The 22,734-nt window shown below is 38.9% G+C and overlaps 1 protein-coding gene and 1 non-coding gene across 2 annotated transcripts; both read left to right on the top strand.

The window, feature by feature from the left end:
* Nucleotides 1-10,037: 10,037 nt before the first annotated feature.
* On the top strand, nucleotides 10,038-10,490 carry LOC143888329 (uncharacterized). Its single transcript, XM_077392706.1, has one exon. The coding sequence runs from the start codon at nucleotides 10,038-10,040 to the stop codon at nucleotides 10,488-10,490; it is 453 nt and encodes a 150-aa protein (XP_077248821.1).
* Nucleotides 10,491-13,493: 3,003 nt separating this feature from the next.
* Nucleotides 13,494-13,600, top strand: LOC143845699 (small nucleolar RNA R71). Its single transcript, XR_013234500.1, has one exon. It is a non-coding gene; the product is annotated as a small nucleolar RNA R71 (small nucleolar RNA).
* The last annotated feature ends 9,134 nt before the right edge of the window (nucleotides 13,601-22,734 follow it).

Below are 22,734 nucleotides of genomic sequence, written 5' to 3' on the forward strand. Positions count from 1 at the left end.
GACTCTGATTCGCACACGGTTAGATTTGTTGGACTCCTCGTGTTCAAGGCTTTCCAATAAACTAGAAATCGAGTACTTTCGAGAGAGACGGTGTCCTTTGGGTGCTAAAAAGAGAGTTTCAGATCCTAGGTTAACTTACCGATTGGGAGTGCCGTGTGCCGACAAACTTACTGGTTTATGCCGTAAAAGACAGGTGATATGTAAACAGGCTTTTTCGTTTCCCGAAAAGGGCGGGTGTTGTGTTAAAATAGGCTTTCGGTGGTTGAAAACATCGTTAGGTACCCTAAAGAGAGATTAAGAGAAAACACGACTGGTGCTCCGGAACTCGTCATAAAGTTCTTCCTCGCGTCACCTATCACTAATACACCCTTCACAAAATTGCCTGTCTAGAAATTCCCCTCTTTGGTAGAGGGTGCAGGGCACCTGAATGCTAAAGTAAGGAGACATCAATTTTTTGTCAATGGAGACTAATGATAAGCTTGCAAGATTCACATCGGATCCTTAGGTGTACAACCTTCACCAAGGAGTCTTGATGTCAGGTCATCGAGTGGAAACCTCTCGCCGATGATTTTTGGGGTTTTGAAGACACGACCGTCAGAACGAGTCCTGGGATGGACATCATTCCTAACAGCCGGGAGGGACATCGGGAATCAGCTTAAGGATACCTAATTCGAGGAGGGACTTCTGAGTTAGGTTAAGGACACCTGATTTGGGGAGGGACCTCAGGGGATGTCATTTTGACATCCAGTGTGGACACTGATAACAAAACTGCCAAAGCGACATCTGTTGATTGATATGACGGATCGAATGCAAGATTTCAATATGACACTGTGTTTTAAATAGCTCTGATTTTGATGAGCTACCGTGTACAAATAGACTTACTAGGGCTTTGATTTGATTTGCAGGATCATTGTAGGAACGAAACACTTTTGGTTTGGAAAGTTATTCTGTAAAAACAACAAACGTTTCCTAGAGAGCTACCGTGTTATGACGGGTTGGCTCGGTTTGGAGGCCGTGTGATAACGGGTTTATACTGGTTTGGAGGGTTAATGTGTGATAATGGGTTGACCCGGGAGAGCTAGTGCGTCAAAACGGGCTTGCTCAGATTAGATACCGCTTGGAAATGGATTTACACTGGTTTGAAAAGGCCACCGTGTTCAGACAGACTTACCTTAGAGAGCTAACGCATAGTAACGGGCTCGCTCAGATTAGATACTGCGTGGGAACGGATTTACACTGGTTTGAAAAGGATATCGTGTTTAGACTTACCATGGAGAGTTAACGCGTCATAACAGGTTAACTCAGATTTGATACCGCATGGAAACGGGTTTACATTTGCTTAAAAGGGTTACCGTGTTTAGACGGACTTACCCTGGAGAGCTAACGTGTCGTAACGGGTTAACTCAGATTTGATACCACGTAGAAACAGATTTACACTGGCTTGAAAGGGTTACCGTGTTACACTGGCTTTACACTGGCTTGAAAGGGTTACCGCTTTTAGGTTCAATGTGTGATATAAAAGCAAATTTTGCACATATAGTTCTATATTGAGCTCTTGTTTTAATTCCTTGAGAAGGATCACTCAATATTTGTGAATTAGGATGATTTTTCATGATCCTTTTTCCTTTGTTGGTTAAGATTTCTTCTTCTTCCTCTTCATTTGTTTCTTCAGTTTCAAGATTAGCTTCCTCTAGTTTCTTAGTTATATCATCAATGTCATTGTTTTCTAGAGATTTTTGGGAATTTTCTTCTTCATCATCAATTGTTGATTTAGGGTCATGAGATTCATCAAATTTTACATGATTTGCTTCTTCAACAATCAAGGTTCTTTTGTTGTAAACTCTATATGCTTTACTTCGGTTAGAGTAACCAAGAAAAATCCCATCATCCGACTTTGGATCAAATTTATGAAGATTATCCTTGATATTTAGAATATAGCATTTACAACCAAAAACTTTGAAGTGACTTAAGTTAGGTTTTCTCCCTTTCCAAAGTTCATATGGAGTCTTAAGAGTTTTTGGTCTTATTAGGGCTCTGTTAATGACATAGCATGTCGTGTTAACGGCTTCGGCCCAAAAGTGTCTAGGGATGCTATAGTCACTTAACATAGTTTTTGACATCTCTTGAAGCACTCTATTCTTCCTCTCCACTACACCATCTTGTTGGGGAGTTCTGGGTGTAGAGAAATTATGATCAATTCCATGAGTAGAGCAATAGTTTTCAAAATCAATATTTTCAAATTCACTTCCATGATCACTTCTTATAGATGTGATAGAAATTCCTTTTTCATTTTGGGCTTTATTGCACAATTTGAAAAATATTTGAAAAGTTTCATCTTTACTACTCAAAAACATAACCCATGTATATCTAGAGAAGTCATCAACAATCACATACACATATTTTTTCCCACCGATGCTATAAGTTTTCATAGGGTCAAAAATATCCATATGAAGAAGTTGTAGTGGTCTAGTGGTAGACATAATACTTTTGAACATAAAAGAATCTTTGGCTTGCCTTTTTGACAAGCTCTACAAACATGATCATTTGTGTACTTGAGCTTAGGCAAACCATTAACTATTTCTTTATTTCAAAGTTTAGACAACAATTCCATATGTGCATGTCCTAATCATCTATCCAAAGTCCATGAGTTATTGTCAATAGAAGAAAGACATTTGACATTTTGAGTTGTGAGTTCTTCTAGTGCAAGAGTGTAAACATTATCATTTCTAGTGGCAGTGAAACTAACTGTGTTACTGTGTGTGCCTTTGACAATGCATTTATCATTCCTAAAGGTGACCTCATTACCAACATCACAAAGTTGACTATTGCTAAGCAAATTCATAGCCAACCCATCAATAAGCAAAACATTGGTTATAGTAATATCTTTAAAAGTAATTGTACCTTCACCGATGATCTTTCCTTTCTTGTCGTTGCAGAAGGTGACTTTACCTTGATTTCCCATGGTGATGGATGAAAATTTGGATGAGTCTCCGGTCATGTGTCTCGAGCCCCCGCTATCCAAGTACCATTTGTCAGTGTTGATATTTCCTTTTAAACAAATCTACAAGACAAAGTTCATGTTCTAGACTTAAGTACCCAAGTTCTCTTGGGTCCTTCAAGGTTAGTATCATTCAATTCATCTTTTCTTATCCACACATACTTCACATTTGCTTGTCTTCTCATTCTACAAGCATAGTTGTAGTGTCCACTTTTTCCACAATAGTGACAAGAGGGAACAAATGTGTTGGGTTTAGCATATGACTTTGTAGTCTTGCTTTGTCTATGTGGTTGTACGATGTTGTTCTTTTGAGAATTTTTCTCTTGGAATTTTTGGTAGCCCAAACCAGCAATTCCATTAGAAAAGTTCTTCTTAAGAATTTCATCAAGTTTAGATTTACCACATCAGAACTTTAGTTGGAGCTTATCATTATCTTGTTTCAGTTCTTTATTTTCAAGATAGAGTTTTTCAATGTCTTCATATATCTTATTGTTTTCTTCTCTCAATTCTTTTTTTTTCAAAACAAGATTATCAATCCTTTGATTTAAAGAGTTGTTTTCATAGGCGAGAAGATCCCGTTCCCTTGTTAGAATTTCAAACTCTTTTGTAATTTTCTCGAGTGAACTCTTTAGGTTCTTAGTTTTTGAGACTTCAAGAAGGTGACCTTCTTGAAACTTTTCACAAGCATCAAAGAGTTCATCGTATGTAAAGGATTTTTCAATATCATTTTCATTTTCAATAAATTCACTTTTTGAGTTAAGGGGTTCGACATATACCTCTTCCTCATGGGATTCGAGCGCCATGAAGTACACATTAGGATCTTCTTCCTCGCTTGATTCGTTTGCGGATGAGCAACTTATTCTGTCCCAAGTTGCAGCGAAACTTTTGTTCTTTTCCTTCTTTTTCTTCTTGAATTGTCCTCTTGTTTGTTTAGAGGACAATTAGGTCTGATGTGTCCGACTTTCTTACATCTATAGTACCTTGGAGGATCATCTTCTTTTCCATCTTTTTCTTTCCAAGAGGGCTTATCTTTCTTGAAGCCTCATTTCTTTCTCCTTGAAAAGTGGCGGAACTTCTTTGGGAGGAGAGCTAAAACTTCTCCAAGGTTTTGAAAATTTTCTCCTTCGCTCTCTCTTTCGCTATCCATTTTGGCCTTGAAGGCGACACCCTTTTTTCTTTGTGTCGTCCTTTTGACCTTGTTGATCCGCTCTCTTTTTCATCTTCATTTCGTGAGTGATGAGAGACCCAACGAGTTCTTCGAGAAAGATGGTGTCGAGATTCTTTGCTTCTTCAATAGCGGTGATCTACGGATCCCAAGAAGGGGGAAGTGATCGAAGTAACTTGTTTACGATCTCTTCATTTGTGTAGACTTTACATAGTCCTTCCAACTCATTTACAATATTAGTGAATCGAATATACATTTCGAAAATAGATTCATCATTTTTCATTTTGAAAGCTTCAAAATCACTACCAAGAAGATTTATTTTGGTTTTTTTAACTTGAGTGATTCCCTCGTGCGTAGTTTCGAGGGTGGTAAAAATTTCTTTGGCCGTCTTGCAATTGGAGACTCGATTAAATTCCTCAGGAGATAATGCACAAAAGATTGTGTTTACTCCTTTAGCAATTTAACGCAGCTCTCTTCTTTTGAGCGGCCGACCACTCACTTCTATCGGTTATGGGATGAATATATTCATCTTCAATTAGTTCCCACATCTCAAGCCATGTGATTGTAAAAAGAAAGTCATTTGGTGGAGAAAGCAATACAGACGTGCGGAGACTTTAAAATTTGATTGGCCAGATTACCTAGAACCGGTGCTGATGTGATCAATTTTTCAGGAAGCTCCTTTGGCAGTTTGTATGATCAGGGAATCTGTTCTAATATTCTCCCCTCATAGTATGATTACCGATGCTGGCTATTCAGAACTCCCCAACTTGACTGATACCTTTGTCCCTCTCCTTACTACAATTATCCCTCCAGATACAGACTTCTCATCTTCTGAGTCAGACTCATTTTCCGATTCTGACTCATCTTCTGAAAGAGCGTCAAATGTAACTGAGCCTGAAGGAGGCGCGTCAGTTAGTTCTTCTTCTGATGTATCTTACGAATCAATCAAAGAACTTTCTCAGTATTCGCCTTTCTCTTTTTAATCTTTTGAAACTAATGCTTTAAATAACATCAAACAACCTTCCGCAGATGAGGATGCAAACAAAACTTCCTTTGAGATTAAAAACTTGATCAAACGAAGGGAGCAACGTCGAGCAAAACTATTAGAAGATGAGTTTGAAACTATTAACATAGGCACTGAATCCCTACTTTAGGAGATAAAGATTAGCAAAACCTTATCCCCTGAAAAGTGCAGAATTAATCAAATTGTTAAAAGAATTCAAAGAAGTCTTTGCGTGGTCATACAAAGACATGCCAGGATTAAGTGAGGAAATTGTCCAGCATCATATCCCACTCTTCCCAGAAGCTAAGTCGAAGAAGTAGAAGCTCAGGAGGATGAAGCCTGAATGGGTTCTCAAAATCAAAGATGAAGTGATGAACCAATTGAAAGCAGGTTTTCTAGAGGTTGTCACATATCCCGAGTGGCTAGAAAACATCATTCCAGTGCCTAAGAAGGATGGAAGGGTACGGTGTTGCGTCAATTTCAGAGATTTGAACAATGCCAGTCCAAAGGATGACTTTCATTTGCCTCACATTGACATTGTGGTCGATAACACTGCAGGTCATGCTTTACTCTCATTCATGGATGGTTTTTCTGGGTATAATCAGATAAAGATGGCTCCAGAAGACAAGAGTAAGACAACGTTTACTACACAGTGGGGAAGCTACTGCTACAGGGTGATGCCATTTGGTCTCAAGAATGCTGGTGCAACTTATCAAAGGGCTGCAACTACCCTCTTTGATGACTTGATCCACAAGGAAGTAGAGGTACATGTTGATGACATGATTATCAAATCCAAAGATCGAGCAGATCATATTCAAACTCTGAGAAAATTCTTCGAAAGAATCGCAAAGTACAAGCTCCGGCTTAATCCAAACAAATGTGTTTTCGGAGTTGTCTCCAGAAAGTCGCTCGGTTTCCTTGTCAGCCACAGAGGAATCGAAGTAAACCCTGCCAAAGTCAATGCAATTCAGGAGATGCCGTCTCCGCAAATAGAGACATAAATCAGAGGATTCTTGGGAAAAGTTCAGTACTTTATCCGTTTCATAACTCAGCTTACTAGTACATGTGAGTCGATTTCAAGCTCCTAAACAAAAATACTTCTAAGCAGCGGAACCCCAGATTTCAGCAAGCTTTTGAGAAGATAGAAGATTGTTTGTCATCACCTCCAATTTTATCACCAGCAGTCGCTGGACGACCCTTTCTCTTGTATCTTTCCACCACGGACACATCTCTCGGATGTATGTTGGCACAAGAAGATCGAGAAATAAGAAAAGAAATGCCAGTTTATTATCTCAGCAAGAAGATGTTGGAATATGAACTGAATTATACTCAACTGGAGAAAACTTGTCTAGCATTAGTGTGGACCACTCAAAGGCTCAGACACTATTTGTTATCATAGAGAATCTTCCTCATATCTCGTATGGATCCGATGAAGTATCTGTTCGAAAAACCTGCCCTAATCGGCAGGACCACTCGTTGGTTGCTATTGCTATCAAAATTTGACATCACGTATGTCACCCAGAAGTCTGTCAAAGGCAGAATCATTGCAGAACAGTTAGTTGATGCACCTACTGAAGATACAAAGCTGAGCCATGAATTTCCAATTGAAGGAATCATGATGATCAGAGATGCACCCAGTGACACTACATGCACTATGTATTTTGACGGAGCGTCAAACTCAAGAGGCAGAGGAGTTGGCATTGTTCTTGTCTCACCTTGAGATGAGCACATACCAATTTTCATCAAATTAGAATTCTACCACACCAACAATATGGCTGAGTACGAAGCTTGCATAGCCGATCTGGAAGCAGCCCTCTCGTTAAAAGTACAAGACCTCGATGTGTATGTGAAATCCAAGTAGTGACTTGGTTTGGCAACCTAGAGGGGGGGTGAATAGGATGTTTATAAAATCTTTACCTTTTAAAAACTTTTCCTAAGATTTCACCAAAGACTTATCCCTTGTTTAATTAAGTTTGAAATAGTTGAACTTAAACAATATTACAAATTAATATAAGTTCAAAACCCTTGTTGATTAGCAAACTTAATTAGGTAATTTTGATATAGCCTAGTTAGCAAGGTTAAGATATTTAGGTTGATTATCAATGCTAACTACTCACTCAATTCTAAGCACAAATAATCAAATAAGAGAGTGAGAGGGAGTGAGAGTAATACCAATCACACAAGTGACACAAAGATTTATAGTGGTTCGGCAAACGGCCTACTCCACTCTTCTCAAGGTCGCAGTTGAGGATTTCCACTATTGAGACCTCCACGATGCCCGGCTCCGAGGCTTTTACACTCCAAGGGAATTAAATAAGGATGCCCTTCCACCTTTACAATGACTCTCCTTCTTCGCCGAGTTCTAAGCGGTTCACCCAAGGGAATTAAAAACAACGGATGCCCTTGCCACCGATCGAATAAAGAAGAAGATAAAAGCTTTGCCTCTATGTAAGCTACAATGCAAGTTGAAGCTCCAAGGATGCTCTCAAGAATAAACAAGTTTAAGCCTAAACCAATCTCAAAAGATTTTCTCAAATCAAGGCACAAAGAGTTTGGTTGGTGAGAGAATTTAACCCAAAATTAGTTCACAAATGATTTTCTATGGTTTCTTGAAGTTGGACAATGTTCCTCTAGTGTTTTGGACCCTTGAATGGGTATATATAAAGTCCCAACTCCATGTGACCGTTTGAGGGGTAAAACAGTCAAAACTGGGTCAAAAAATCAACTAGCCGTTGCACCCCAACGGCTATATTTTTTTGAAGAAAAACATTTCTCGGAGTTCCGAGAAATTTCTCGGAGTTCCGAGCAGAATTCTCGGAGTTCCGAGAATTCAAACAGAGCTTTTAATTTTGGAACCTGGTGCATTTCTCGGAGCTCCGAGAATGTTCTCGGAGTTCCGAGCTCGGAGCTCCGAGAATGTTCTCGGAGTTCCGAGCTCGGAGCTCCGAGAATGTTCTCGGAGTTCCGAGCTCGGAGCTCCGAGAATAATTCTCGGAGTTCCGAGACTGGTTTCCAGCAAACAGTGTCGAACTTGTAAAATTCATATCTCCCTCATTTCTCGTCGGATTTTGACGTTCCTATACTCTACGGATATGAGAAAAATGAGAGCTATCTGTTAAAAATATTTTCAAAAATATTTGAAAATGTTTTAAATAAGTTTTGATAGGATTTAGTTGCTGGTCCAGGTTGTTGCTTCGGAACTCTGTTTTGTTCATTCTTGTGTTGAATGCCATATGGGTCCCAACATGTTGGTACACCACCATGGCCATTCACTTATCCATTTAAGTCCTTAAAGGGTGTGTTAGTCTCTTTGAAAAACATATTTTTAGGGGTTTTAAGATGTGCCTTGATAAGAGAAAACACAAGAGAGATAGGTGATACAATCTACCCTTTTTACCATTCTCTTGAATGAACTCTTGAGGTAGCCATTGCTTGATCTTCTCTTTGAGTGCATGGCTTGCTTTGGGATCTTCAAGGTTGAGCTTCTTTGCTTGACACCTTCAAGTTGTGGTACAAGCTCCTTGGTCCTTTGCATTAGGTTCTTGATCCTCGACCTTTGGCCTTCATGAACTTTCTTTGTTTGTTCAATGCTTTGAGATGGTTGATGATGAGCTTCTCATTGGTACTTCCAAGGTGTGATTGGTCCAAGTATGTTCCAAGCTCCTTTGCCATTGTGTTTGCTTCATCTTCAAGCATAGGCCAACAAGGTGCGTGCTAGTATGATTTGACTTGTGTAGGACCTGTCTAAAGCACAACACTCAAGGCAAATGATCAGTCCATAAACAACTAATCAATTTGCGTTTGTTAATCATCAAAACAAGTTGATTGAATGAACCCATGGGGAACCCTTGGGCTTACAGTATGGAGACTCTATGTTAATCATTTCTCAAACAAACGGAAAATGGCTCACCAAAGAAGATAGGTTGATTTCGTATCACGCCTACCTTACAAGCTTGATGGAAAGTTTCCAAAATATCAGTTTTACTTACATCTCTAGATTGAGAAATAGATTCGCCGATGTCTTGGCCACTCTTGCATTTATGATTGATATCACAGTAGGGGTTAAGGTTCGTCCTTTAGCAATAAAGTGACACATCATCCCAGCACATGTACATATGGCTCAGTTAGTAGTCAGATGTACATACGGTAAATCTTGGTATTTCGATATCAAAAATCTTATCTCCGGCAGGGGACACCCTCCAGAGGCCTCTTTAAAGGAGAAAATAGCATTGCAGAAACTGGCATCTAGGTATGTCATTTGTGGAGGAGACCTCTACCGCAGATCATTTTACGGAGTTCAACTCCTTTGTGTCGATATAGATAGAGCCTCAGAAATCTTAGAAGATGTTCACTCAGGTGTCTGTGGTCCTCATATGAACGGAAAGATGTTAGAACGAAAGATCCTTCGTTTGGGTTACTTCTGGACTACTCTCGAAGCAGATTGTTTCTCATTTATCAAGAAATGTCACGTATGTCAAATTCATCCAAATCTGATACATGTGCCACCGTCAGAGCTTCATTCTCTTACATCTCCGTCGCCTTTCTCAGTTTGGGGTATTGCCATTATTGGCAAAATTTTCCCTAAATCTTCCAGTGGGCACAGATATATACTTGTTATGATCGATTACTTCACCAAGTGGATTGAAGCACAATCATATGCTTCATTATCATCAGCATCAGTTGCCAACATCATCTGTAGATATGGAGTCCCGCGCGAGTTGATATCAGACAATGGTTCTCACTTCAAGAAAGAGATAGCCTCTTTGGGTCAAGAATTCAGAATCAAGGATCAAAAGTAGTCTTCGTACCAGCCTCAGACTAATGGCGCTGTTGAAGCAGGTAACAAGAATATCAAGACTATTCTTCTGAAAATGACTCGATCTTACTGGAATTTGTCAAGTAAGCTTCTATTTGCACTTTGGGCATACAGAACGTCTGTCCGTACATCCACTGGAGCCACTCCTTACTTACTCACATATGGTGTGGAAGTTGTCCTACCCATTGAGTTAAAAATCCTGTCACTCAGAATCCTAATAGAAAGTAATCTACCGGAATCTGAATGGGCCCGCATTCATCATCAAGAGTTATGCATGATGGATGAGGAAAGGTTGAGAGCAGCGTACCATGTACAAGACTATCAACGCAGAATAGAAAGATCTTTCAATAAGAAGATTCGAAGCCGAGAACTCAGAGAGGGGGACATGGTGCTTAGAGAATGCCGAGCTTCTATCTTCGATCCACGGGAAAAGTTTAAACCTAACTTGTCTGGCCACTACATCATTGATGAAATCCTGTCCGAAAAAGCCGTCAAGCTTCTTGACTAAAATGGAGATAGAATTTTTGAATCTACTAACCTCGATCAAATAAAAATATATTACTCATAAACATCGAAGGCCATCTTGTGCCGATCAGAGCCTAAAATGACTCACCAACAAAATTTAAAACCTTTTGAAGATACCTTCAAAGCTTCGAACTACGAAAACCTGATCCCAACCTCTTTGGGGTACGTAGGCAACCTGACAAACTCAGGTTCGGTCACCCTTTTTGGCAAAGCCAAAAGAAGTCATTCACTTCACTCTATTCGATCCCCTTTTCCCCATAGCAAAGCTTCGAACTACGCGGACCTGATCCCAATCCTTCTTTTGGGTACGTAGGCAGCCTGGTCATTACAGGTTCGGTCCCATTTGGCAAAGCCAAACTACCCAATTAGTTTTCCCGCAGAAGACTTTGAACTACGTGGACCTGATCCCAACATTTCTTTGGGTACGTAGGCAACTTGATCATCTCAGGCTCGGTCACCGTTAGCAAAACCAACACATCGATTTTCTCAAAATCTCTAGAAGTCTTCCCAATTTCCAGAACAAGAAGATCTGAAAATCCGCTGAGTCAAAAACCTGAAAGGGCGACTTAGGTAAAAATTAGGGTCATCGTGCCTATAGAAACAAAACAACCAGAAACACGTTTCTAACAAACCTTAAGGTGCAAACGGTCCGTTAAGTTAAAAATCCGCAAATGACAACTTAATTGCTGACAAGGCATACCTTTGAAAATATCAACAAAAACACTTTTTGGTCTTAAACAAAATGTATTAATACTTCAAACAATCTAAAGGGTATTTGGACCATGAGTGAAAAACCAGGGGCAGGGAACACCGCCCATGGACAACTATGTTCAAACTCATCTATCAAGGTTCGACTTACCTAAAATAAAACAAAAGCATTTGTTTCAATAAAATCGAGTCTCCTTCCTTTCCTCTCTAAAAGGAAATTCAGAAAAGAAAAGCTCATTTCCCCAGCTAAATCGTTACCCAGCAAAGGTAATCATATGTTGAAGGAAAACACACCGGGTTTCTCTTCTGTTTTGAAGAATCAGGATCCAGCTCAGTAGTCTGTGTACAGGACAAGAATGTTCAGAAAATGTAACTTCACAATCGGGGACACTGTGGGACCCAATCCCGTGACAGGGGCGCGACCCGCCTCTCTTAGTCTTTCGTACCCACGCGAATGACATGTGCTTTTGATTTTTGATATAAATCATCTTTTCAGTGAACTTGGGATCACTAAAGCAATCTGAATTTCATGCAAAAGAGAACGACCAGAGTCGACACCTAGGTAAGGGACCTACGACCCATAAGTGACACCGCAATGATCTGCGATCCCAGAAGTCTAGATCCGTTACCTGATTACGTGAATGGAAAGTATGATGGATTACCACCATATGCATCATTCTCGCCCGGTAATCCGGTCTTCAATTTCAAAAGTTAACTCTCTTGAATATCTTTTAAAAGGCTCATTTAAACTCTCTTGATGTGCAAGTTACAGGACATACATCCTAGATGATCCAATTTCAATGTGATTCCCAGATGCATCTTTTGATTCTTTTGATTCAGTTTGGTTTAATCTATCAGAGAGTTCTCCTAAAGTCTAATTTTGGGAAAGTCCTAAGTGTTAAATCAATTCAATTAAGGGTTCAAAAATGATAAAGAAATAAACAAAATAAAAATCCTAAAACCCTATTGGAGTGTGTGTAGGGTCGACTTGAGCTCTGAATGCCATCCAAGTTGCCTACGTTCCTAAGCCTCACTAGGATCAAAGTCGATGTAGTTCGGTGGCCTAAACTAAGCGCATGCCTAACTCAACTAGGACACCGATCTAGACTGGACAAACTATTTCGAAAGTTTATGAGAGAGATTACTTAGTTCAACTTGATTATTTTTTATTAACTTAGGACTCCATCTAAGATGCTATATGATCTTATCGAAATGCAAGACACTCCCTAGACTAATACAAGTGGGCCCTACATTTCATGAACACCGCCCATGGAGGGAGGTTCTTCACTTACCTCTTTTGGAAGATCTTGCGCAATTTTAGAAGGTTTGGTGCTGACCTCCTCTTTGTGATAATCTCTACCACTCCTTAAAGCATATACGGCATTACATTCGTTGGAAGGCTCTTGCGGCGGCAAAATTGGTTGAATGGCATTCAACTGATTTGGCGGTACCTGTCGATTCACATTCATATTCACATTCCTTGGATTAGGAACGGGTTGACTTGGCATCTTCCCCTTTTCCCTCTCATGCAACGCCATGGCAAGTTTGGAGATTTGCTTCTCCATGTTGTGTTGGCTTGTCATGAAAGTGCTAGTGAGAAGTTCTATGCTTTTTTCTAAGGAAGCTATGCGTACCGACTCTCCTTGTTTTTGAAAACCCGGCGGTTGCTGATTTGAAACATTATTAATCATGGGATTTTGAAAACTAGGAGGGGAAGGGGATGGCCGAACAAAAGTGGGAGGGAAGGTGGGCCTAGGTTGGCCGAATTGGCCTTGGCCTTGGAAATTAGATGGCCCACTTTGACTCCATGAAAGTTTGGATGATTTCTCCATCCCGGATTATAAGTGCTAGAATAAGGATTATTAGCATAAAGAGCATTCACATTCTCATTAGAATTACCAAATTTAGCAAGAGTTGGACACTCTTCCATGACATGGTCCGTGGCTTGACACCAACTACACATAGGAACACTATGTGCAATTTGATTGACTTGTGAAGGTCCTTTGACAACTATTGGTTCTAATCTTTTGATAAGGCTATCAAGATGGGCCTCTTTTGCCACGGCACCCTCTATTAGAAATCCCTTACTTGAAGTGGCTCTCTCACCGTCTTGAGTGGATTCCCACTCTCTCATTTTTTCCGCCAAATCAAGTAAGAAGTTCCATGCCACGGCCTCATCCGTGAAAGATGTAAAACCGTTAGGACACATGGATTCAAGAAGTCGCTTTGTTTGGTAATATATGCCCTCATAAACAATTTGCATAAGTGCCACAAATCAATTCCATGGTGAGGACACTCTTGGAGTAGGTCTTTGAACCTCTCCATAAACTTAGAAAATGACTCTAATGGCTTTTGTTTGAATTGTAAAATATCGTTCCTAAGCTTATTAGTTTTATGTAATGGAAAAAAATTTTTTAGGAAAGCAACGACGAACTCCTCCCAAGTGGTGATGGAGTTCGTTGGTAAGCCATAGAGCCACTTTTTGGCTCCATCCTTGAGTGAAAACATAATAAACCGCAACTTTACCGCATCATCGGTAAGTTGTTGCAACTTAATCAAAGCACATACATCTTCAAACTCACGCAAAAATAAATAAACATCCTCCGAAGGGAGGCCATGAAAATGAGGAAGCAAAGAGATAAATTGCGATTTTAGCTCAAAATTATTGCCCTGCGCAACCGGCAATCGAATGCAAGAAGGTTGCGCGGTTCGGGCCGGATAGAAGCGATCGCGCAAACTCTTGGGTGGCTCTTGTTCTTCCGCCATGACTACTTGATTTGGATTTGGTGCGATGTCTTACGCCGTCTCTAACCGGTTTGCTCTTTCTAGTCGATTGGCCGAGTTCCGCACCCAACCTGCACTCATAAACATAAGAAAACCAAGTAAGAGAGATGGATAGGCAAGAAACTAAAAATATAATTAAACTAAAAATAACTACTAATCTAACACTTCGAATAATTAAGATTCTAATGCAACTCTCTTCCCCGGCAGCGGCGCCAAAAACTTGATTGAGAAATTAAATAACCGCAAGTGCACGAATCGTGTAAATACAGGTCAAACTCAGGGAAGAGAAATCTAGTTGTCAATCCTATTCTTGTACCGATTAGAATACTAGCTATGATATAATATTGCCTGGAATGGACTCAGGATTTCCGTGGACTTGACGTCGGAGCCAACACTATATATAAGCGTATATTCTAATCAATCTAAGAATCAAATTTAACTAAGATCTTTTTTATTTAAAATCCTAATTTAGGCAAAGTGTACCAAGGTTCTAATGATCTCTTTTAACTACTTATCTAATTTAATTAGAAAACCAAAATTCTAAGGGCTTAAGTAAATTGAAAAATTGTAAAAGTAATTTGGAATAGTGTAAAAACCTTAATTCAATATAAAAGATTACTTAGGGTTAGAATCCACCATGGGCTTGAATTAGATTGATTAATTAAAATATTTTTTGTGTATTGAATTGTATATTTGATAATTAGTCTATGGGAAATAAGATCAATGGATGTCATTGCCCATGAGTAATTTATCAAAGACACACTCCAATTTTAAAGGCTACATAAATATTTATAATGTTCATAGCAATCACTCATACGAAAGGGGAAAGCCAATGGCATGAATGATTGGTATGCAACAATTATAAACCATTAATTCCATACCATTAAATTTAATTAAAAACCTTTCTCCTTCCCCATGGTTTCATCTAAACCCTAAGTATATAGGATTTAGTTACTCATGAAGAAAGTCAAAGAAACAAAAATAAAAAATAGAAAGAAGAGAATTGCCATTAAGAACTTGAGAAGGAAAAAGAAAACAAAAAGAACTCTTCTTTAATTGAAATTGAAAGCAAAAATACATCAAATTGTAATTTAAAATAAAGAGCAAAATAAGAAAAACCTATTCTTTTTCTCCTTCAATGGTTGAATCATTCTCCTCCTTCAAGCCTTGATCGGATTCCTCTCATCGATACGAGTCCAACGGATCCGACACGCGCGAATCGGAGCTAAAACGAAGAAGTTATGGTCCGTTGAAGTTTTAGAAAAAAATGAAAAAAACTGTTGAAATCGCGACGAGATGAGACTAAAAATTCAAAAAGATGGGAGAGAGTTCAAGAAAGATTGATATATAGATTTTGGGTGAGAAGGGTTGCTAAATTAAGTGATTGAAAAAGATGTAAGGTGGAGATTAAAAAGCTAATCTTAGGAAACAAATGAAAGAACAAGATTAAGGCTTGAATGGGCTTTCTATATCTCGTCTAAAAAACACATGGGTTGCTTTCCTTCTTTTTTTTTCTTTCCAAAGGTTTGTCTAAAACCTTCTAATTATTTTGTCAAGCAACTTTCTAAATGGTAGAAAAATAATGGAAAGTTTCCAAGTTGAGGAATATGTGCATGAAATGACCAAATTGTCCCTATATTTCGAATGAATTGCAACCATGCCATATACTTTCGCAAATGGAAAATCTACCCTTCCTTTGTAATGCACATAAACAACTAATAATTCCCTTCTCCTCTCTTGATCATTTCAATCTCAACCATTGGAATTAAGATCCTTTCTCTTCTCTTGTTTTTCATCATCCATCATTGAAATTTCATCTTTCAAAGCAAAATAAGGGGGTGTGGCATTATCAATTTGATCCTACTAAAGCATCATGCCAATTCGGCCAACTAAGGCATCTTGAAACTTTGGATTCTCATGGCAATTGGTCATTTCTTCACTATTTTCATATGTTAAGCTCAATTTCCTTCATAATTCCAATAAAAACCTTGAGACAACAAAAACAACAAAAATACCTTAGTAGCACCGCTTAAAATATAAAATATGCATGCATCCTACCACTACCATTCACACATAAATGTGTTCATCAATGCTCACATAGTCTATTGCCCCCATTGTTGTGCTTTTATTGCAATATTTTTTGAACGAAAAAAACAAAAAAAAAAAAAAATTTGCTTATCATGCTCTTAACTTTGTTTTACATTTGATACGCATCATATTAGCTTCATTGACACATCATATACACTTTGAATAACTCTTATGAGTTATTCTTCATCTTGACACCCCACTTGCACTCACACTTGCATATCCCTACCTTTTTTATGTTGCCAAAAGGGGGAGAGTTTTTTAGAATTGATTAGGTAGTCCATATCTTATATGCACTTCATGCTTTACATTCATATATTACACTTTTGCATATAGTGAGGGGGAGCATTGCTTAAATTGTTTATTGTATTTAATGCTCATTCATATATTTGCTTAATATCTCCTGCCTCCCTCATCAATTTGTTTGTCATCATAAAAGGGGGGAGAATGTAAGCCCAAGGGTTTCCATGGGTTAATCATTCACCTTATATTCTTGTTTTGATGCTAGCAAACCAAATTGATTAGCAATTATGGACTGATGTGTTGCTTTGAGGTGTTGTGTTGTATACAGGAATTTTATGTCATAATCGCCATTACACAACTCTTCATAACACATGACTTGTGGATTAATGATCAATGGAACCAAGAGCTTGTACCTACATTGGAGTCATCCTCATTTGAAGATGCTCAAGTTAAGAAGCTCAACAAAAAGATCCCACAAGTTCCTAAGCAAGTGTCAAGAAGGAGCTTGGAGCTGAACATACCATTGGTGACACCTCATGCACCTCACTGCATGCAGTGAATATTGGAGGATGTCAAGAGAGCCAAGACAAGGTCAAGATGTTCACCCAAGCCGAAGAAATCCAAGAAACTGCAAAGGAGCCAAGACATTTCAAGAAGACTCATGGTATTCATTTTTAGAATGTATTTGGAGTCCTCTTAATTTTATGTTTAAATACACTTTCAAAAAGGTTTTCAAATGGTTTTTACACTTAACATTTTTTATCTTTGAAAACCATCAACACACCCAAAAATGTGTTTGAAAACCTTGGACATTAGGCCAAAGACCATAGCCCAAAAGCCCCTAGATTTTAAAGTTTAAATGGAATTTCACTCAGGGCCGATCGACCGGGCTATGCCGGGCGACCGCGGGATGGAACCTGAAAATTCAGGCCATCTCGAATTTTATCGGGCCGGTCGACCGGGTTAAGCCGGGCGACCGTAAATATGTGTCTGTTTCAAAATAGAATAATCCTACATGGTTTGGGCGGGCGACCGCCGTGGGTCGGTCGACCGGGATGGGTTTTATGAGCGAAATTTTTGAGCAAAAAGTAAGCCCTCGTCGGGCGACCGCCATATGGTCGGTCGACCGCGACGATAAGAAACTTGAAAATAGAATAGGGCACCCGATAGGGACGGACGACCGCTATAGCCCGGTCGACTGCCGCGGTAGAGTAAACTAGCCGTTGGGGCGTTTTCTGCTTGACTTTTGCAAGCCAAACATTTACAGTTTTACCCTAAACGGACATATTTTCAAATACATTATATATACATGATTAAAACCTATCTCCATAAGCTTTTGAACATTAGAGAAAGATCAAATCCCATTTCTCTTTAAGCTTTAAGTTTTATTTCAAAAGCAAAAACCTCTTTGAACATGTATTTCCACATTCTTTCAAAAGGCACTCCATAGGGCTTTTCTTTTGCTTATTTCTTGGGAGTGTGTTAGTCCAAGGGTTCAACAAGTACTCCCATTGAAATGTTTTGATGATTAACAAACTCAATTTGTTATAAAATAAAGGTTTTATACACTAATGATTTCCATTGGCAAAGTTATGGTGTTGATAGCATAGCATCCTCAAGAGTGCATGACAAATGGCAAATCATTCAAGCTCAAAGTGATATCAAAGGCATGAAGAAGGCATCACCATCTCAAAGGTATTCAAAGACAAGGTTGAACTCTAGCCTAACAAGAATGGTAATCAACTCAAAAGTTCAAGCTTGGCTCAAGCATCAATGGAGCTGAGTGAAGACATGTCAAAGCCTCTACAAGGTGCCAACAAGATTGAAGACCAAGTAAATTTAGAATGTAAATGGTCCTTCATGTATAATCTAGGTCTATGGCACAAAGGAGACTTAAAATCAAACTAATTAGAACTTAATGGGTTTGTGAATGATCATAGTGGTGTCCCAACATTGTGGGACCCTCATGACATTCCATTTCACTTGATAAATCAAAGTTCCAAAAGCCCAAACAAAAACAGCAAAAATATAAGAAAAAATTTGCTGTTCGTAGGCTTCTCGGAACTCTGAGAAAATTCTCGGAGCTCCGAGAATGGTTCTAGGTTAAAAGAAAATAGGGACTCGGAGCTCTGAGCCCGGAGTCCGAGAAGACCGTTGGGGAGCTTAAACATTGTGTATTTTTCTCCCCTCTATTTATATGAACCTTGGGAGTCTTGGAACACCACCTAAGGAGTTTACAAATATTTTAAGAGCACTAAAAGGCATTCATTCTCCTTCTCCTCAAGATCTTCACTCTCAATCTCTCTCTTGTGCCATTTACCTTAGATTATTCTTGAGAGACTTTAAGACTTTCATTTGTTCATCTTGTTCTTGTGAGAGGGAGTGAGCTTTACTTGTAAATTAGCCTATCTAGAGGCAAGCAAGCTAAAACCTTTCATCTTCTTTGTATTTGGCACGAAGAGCGCCGTAGAAGACCCTTGGAGCTTGAAGCTCGATTTGTACAAGGCGGAAGGAACGCCGTATTTAAGTTCCTTGGAGAAAATAGTGGAATCCTCAAGGAGAGTAACTTGAGAAGAGTGGAGTAGGTCTTGAGCTAAGACCGAACCACTATAAAATCCTTGTGTCAAAGCTTCTTCGTCTCTTCACCTCTTCTCTTGTGGTAAGCTTTTTACTATTGCTTTAAATACTTTTTTGATTTCCTATTCAAACTAAAACTAGTGCAATCTAAGTTTTCAAAATCCTTAAAATTTGAAAAGAAACCCAATTCACCCCCTCTTGGGTTGCTAAGTGGAATTTCAGAGTGATTGTGAGCTTAAATTTTGTAATCAGCCTATTAAGAGGTATTAAGAGTTTTTATTTTTATTTGTTCTTCATTGAGGGTCTTCTCTTCAGCCCGAAAAGAATTGTGAAGAAGAGGGTCTTCTCTTCGGCCCATGAACAAAGGTGAAGACGAGGGTCTCTTCGGCCCAAGAAAGGTGAAGACGGCATATGAGGGTTTGTTCCCTTGCCGAAGGCTTCGTGCAGATGGGCTTCGCTTTGGGCCTTGAGAATGGAAAAGCTTGTTGTAAGAGCTTCGAGATTAGGCTTGAAATCTCACCATAGTGGATTACCCAAAGCCAAACTTGGAAGAGTAGAGTAGGTCAAGTTGTGACCGAACCACTATAAATCTTGGTGTTCACATTGTGGTGTGCATTGTCTCTCTCTCTGTCTTCCTTTCCTTCTCTTGCACGTGTGGTGATTGGTAATCTCTAACCTTACTTATGTTTATGCTTTAATTGAACAAGGGTTAGTAAATGCACTTGTGTTAAATGTTATAAACCCTAATCGCATTATGATATCCATTTGAACAAGGGTTAGCTAAATGTGCATGATTAGAATGTCTAAATCGTAGCTTCTATTGATAAATCTATTTGAACAAGGGTTAGACTAATTAGTGCTTAATTAAATAGATTAATTTTTAATCTCCCTTAATTATGACTAAAATTTTTAATTGACTAATTCACCCTCCCTCTTGGATTGTCACAACTGTATTTCAGAGATGAACTTTCTCTTTTTCTCTTAAAGGAAAAGGAAAAAGGCTTTTGAAGTTTGAACTGAACTTGATTTGATGACTTGAAATGAACTTGAATTTGAAAATTGGAAATGGACTTGAATTGATGATTTGAAATGAAATCGAATTTGAAGATTTTAGCATGAACTTGGATTTGATAAATTTTGAAACTGACTTAAGATTGACACTGAGGCTTTGACGAATGATGAGAAAATGCGTATTTTGATCTATAAACCTGAACTGGTAATCTAGAACAATGGCCTTTTCTCCTAACAAGTATTTGGACAAAACTTTCTCGATGGTAATGGTATTCAATGGACTGGAAGGAAATTCTGAATTTTAATGATTCATCTTGCTGAGAAATCGGTCCAACCATCGTCATTTACAAGACTCTCCCAAGCCTATGGTGCCTTTCTGGGACATGGTCTTCCTATGAAGACTGTGCTTTCTGACGTTTCTGCTTCTGAATTCTTTCTGAAGTGGCTTTGCTTAAACCGGACCCTTTCACTTAATTTCTGAAGTCCCTCCCTCAAGATTCGTATGGCTCAGTTACAGTTGCGGATAAGCTGATACCTTACCTCTTTCACTAAGACAGTTGTGACCTTTGGAGTCAAAGACAATGACCGACTCTATTCAAAGGGGAAAACTGGTAAAAGACACTAATCGAATAATCGAGGATTTCTGAACGAATGACCAAAAAATAACACGAATTGACTGAGTAAACGGACACACAATGATGCCTCTGACTCAGTTAGCGTTTTGTTTGGTAGGTCTTGCCTTTAAAGGAATAATTTTGGAATTGATACACATTAGACTTTTTCTCTAAAACAGTAATACTCCAAGGATTTGATTACCACCCCTTGGATCACTTGGTTTCATGCCCCTAGTTTCGAGAATGCAAAGTGTACCTGCTTGAACTTCTTGAATCCTTAATCTTGATACTAGAGATAGCCTTCTTCAATACCTTCTCTTACCATGACCAAGTCGCCTTTTTTAGGTTTTCAACTTGGAGGACCGTTTGACCTTAACTTTTGCCTGAGTCGCCCTTTCGAGTTTTCAACTCAGCAGGTGATTGATCCTAAATTTTGTCTAGACCGCCCTTTTGGGTTTTCAGCCTAGCTGATCTTCAAACTCCGTGTTCTTCTCTTTTCTCTCTTTTTTTGTGTTTGTTTTTTGGTCTAGAACCTTAACTTTGAACACCTACAGGACTTTGTAAGTTGGATATGGTTAGACAAGAAAAAGGCTAAAGGCTTGCAAATTTTGACTGAACCTGTAAACAGGTTGCCTACGTATCCTAGTGTAGGAATCCGGTCATGCGTATTTCAGGGCAGATGCCCCTAGTATAAAGGTAAAAAAAAAATTTCTTTGTTTTTCTTTTTTCCTTGTGAGAGACTTTTTCTTGTCACTTTCTTTTCTTCTTTCTCTTTTTTTTTGAAGGACCGAACTTGGATTGACCAAGTATAAAGGTAATTTTTTTTTCTTTGATGGATTGATTTTGACAGCAACCGAACTTGGATTGACCAAGCTGGCTACGTACCCCAGTGTAGGGATCAGGCCGAGCGTAGTTCAGGGCAAATGCCCCTAATGTAATTGATTTTCAAAGAAAATATTATTTAGGCTCAAAGGGGTTTGCAAATGGGTATTCTTTTCTTTTCTTTTTGACATTGGGTTATGACATTGGGCATTTGTTCGGCCAAAGGAGGCCTTCTGGTGTTCAAGCTTAGAATTGATCTAGGTTGATAGACTTTCATCTTTGATCAATTTTCTCGGAGTTTGACTGCATTTCCAGGTAAGAATTAATGAGTTTTCTTCCTTCTGAATCTTGATGTGTGCTTTGTTATTAAGGATGTGAACCAATCTTTAATATTCTTGAATGTAATATCTGAACTTGAATTGAATTCTGAAAATTTGCTTTTCGAATGTTGACATTGACAATTGCTTTGCGGTGTCTGCTTTTGAACCTTTTTTCATACTAAGTGTCTCAAATGAATTTGGAAACTAAGGTCAATGATTGAAAATCGAAGAGGGGATTTCTAATCCATGCCCCTAGTATAATAGGTGTGTTTCACGTCCTTATTCTTTTGAACTTTTCTTTGGGCCATGCCCCTGGTATCTTGGTAATGGTTACTGGACGATCTCTTCTTCCTCTTGCTAGGTTTATTAATTCCTCACACTCCTTAGAGCGTAATTCATTTCTCATTCATATTTTCTGAGTTAAAGGTTTAGTGCTAATGTTTATCAGTTCAATTTCCTCCTTGAAAGGCTGGGTTCGGTGCTCCTCTTGTTTTAACTTCTGCTATAACTCAAGTTAAGTTTCGTCGACCACTTCATCCTCTTCCAAGGAAGGAGTCTCATTTTTTATTTAATAAGATCAGAAATAATCACTGGCACATTATTGGGAAGCGAATTTTATCGAATAGAAAGTAACTACATATGATGACCCATCCTGAACATACTCAGGATTTGAAAATAAATGCAGAAAAAGACTCACCCGGACTAGGCGTTGGCTCTGACTCAACTGAATAACTGACCTGACCACAATGACTGGACTGACCACAAAGACTCGACTCAATATAAATTAGTAAATGACTGAAACTTTGACTTTAACTGCTGCAACGGTCTAGTTTCAGAGGCTCGACGAAGGCTGGCTCATGTCTAGTACTTTCAACATCTGATTCTTCTTCATTGCAACTAGACCTATCCTTCTTTGAGCCCTGGGTTGTCTAAGCATTGAGATTTGCCGGCGGTGGTACTGCATGAGTCGGCATAGGATTATTGACAACGTTCGGCCTCTGTTGAAATGCTAATTTTTTCTCATCAATCAGTTTCTGGATTACATACTTCAAGGCTATGCATC

Source organism: Tasmannia lanceolata, unplaced genomic scaffold, assembly GCF_043159265.1.
Source record: "Tasmannia lanceolata isolate RefF3 unplaced genomic scaffold, GAP_Taslan_0.1 ptg000002l, whole genome shotgun sequence".
In the NCBI taxonomy this organism is placed as follows: Eukaryota; Viridiplantae; Streptophyta; class Magnoliopsida; order Canellales; family Winteraceae; genus Tasmannia; species Tasmannia lanceolata.

What these genes read in the sequence shown, in the direction of transcription:
- LOC143888329 (XM_077392706.1), top strand. Translation starts at nt 10,038, where the DNA reads ATGACTCGATCTTACTGGAATTTGTCAAGTAAGCTTCTATTTGCACTT.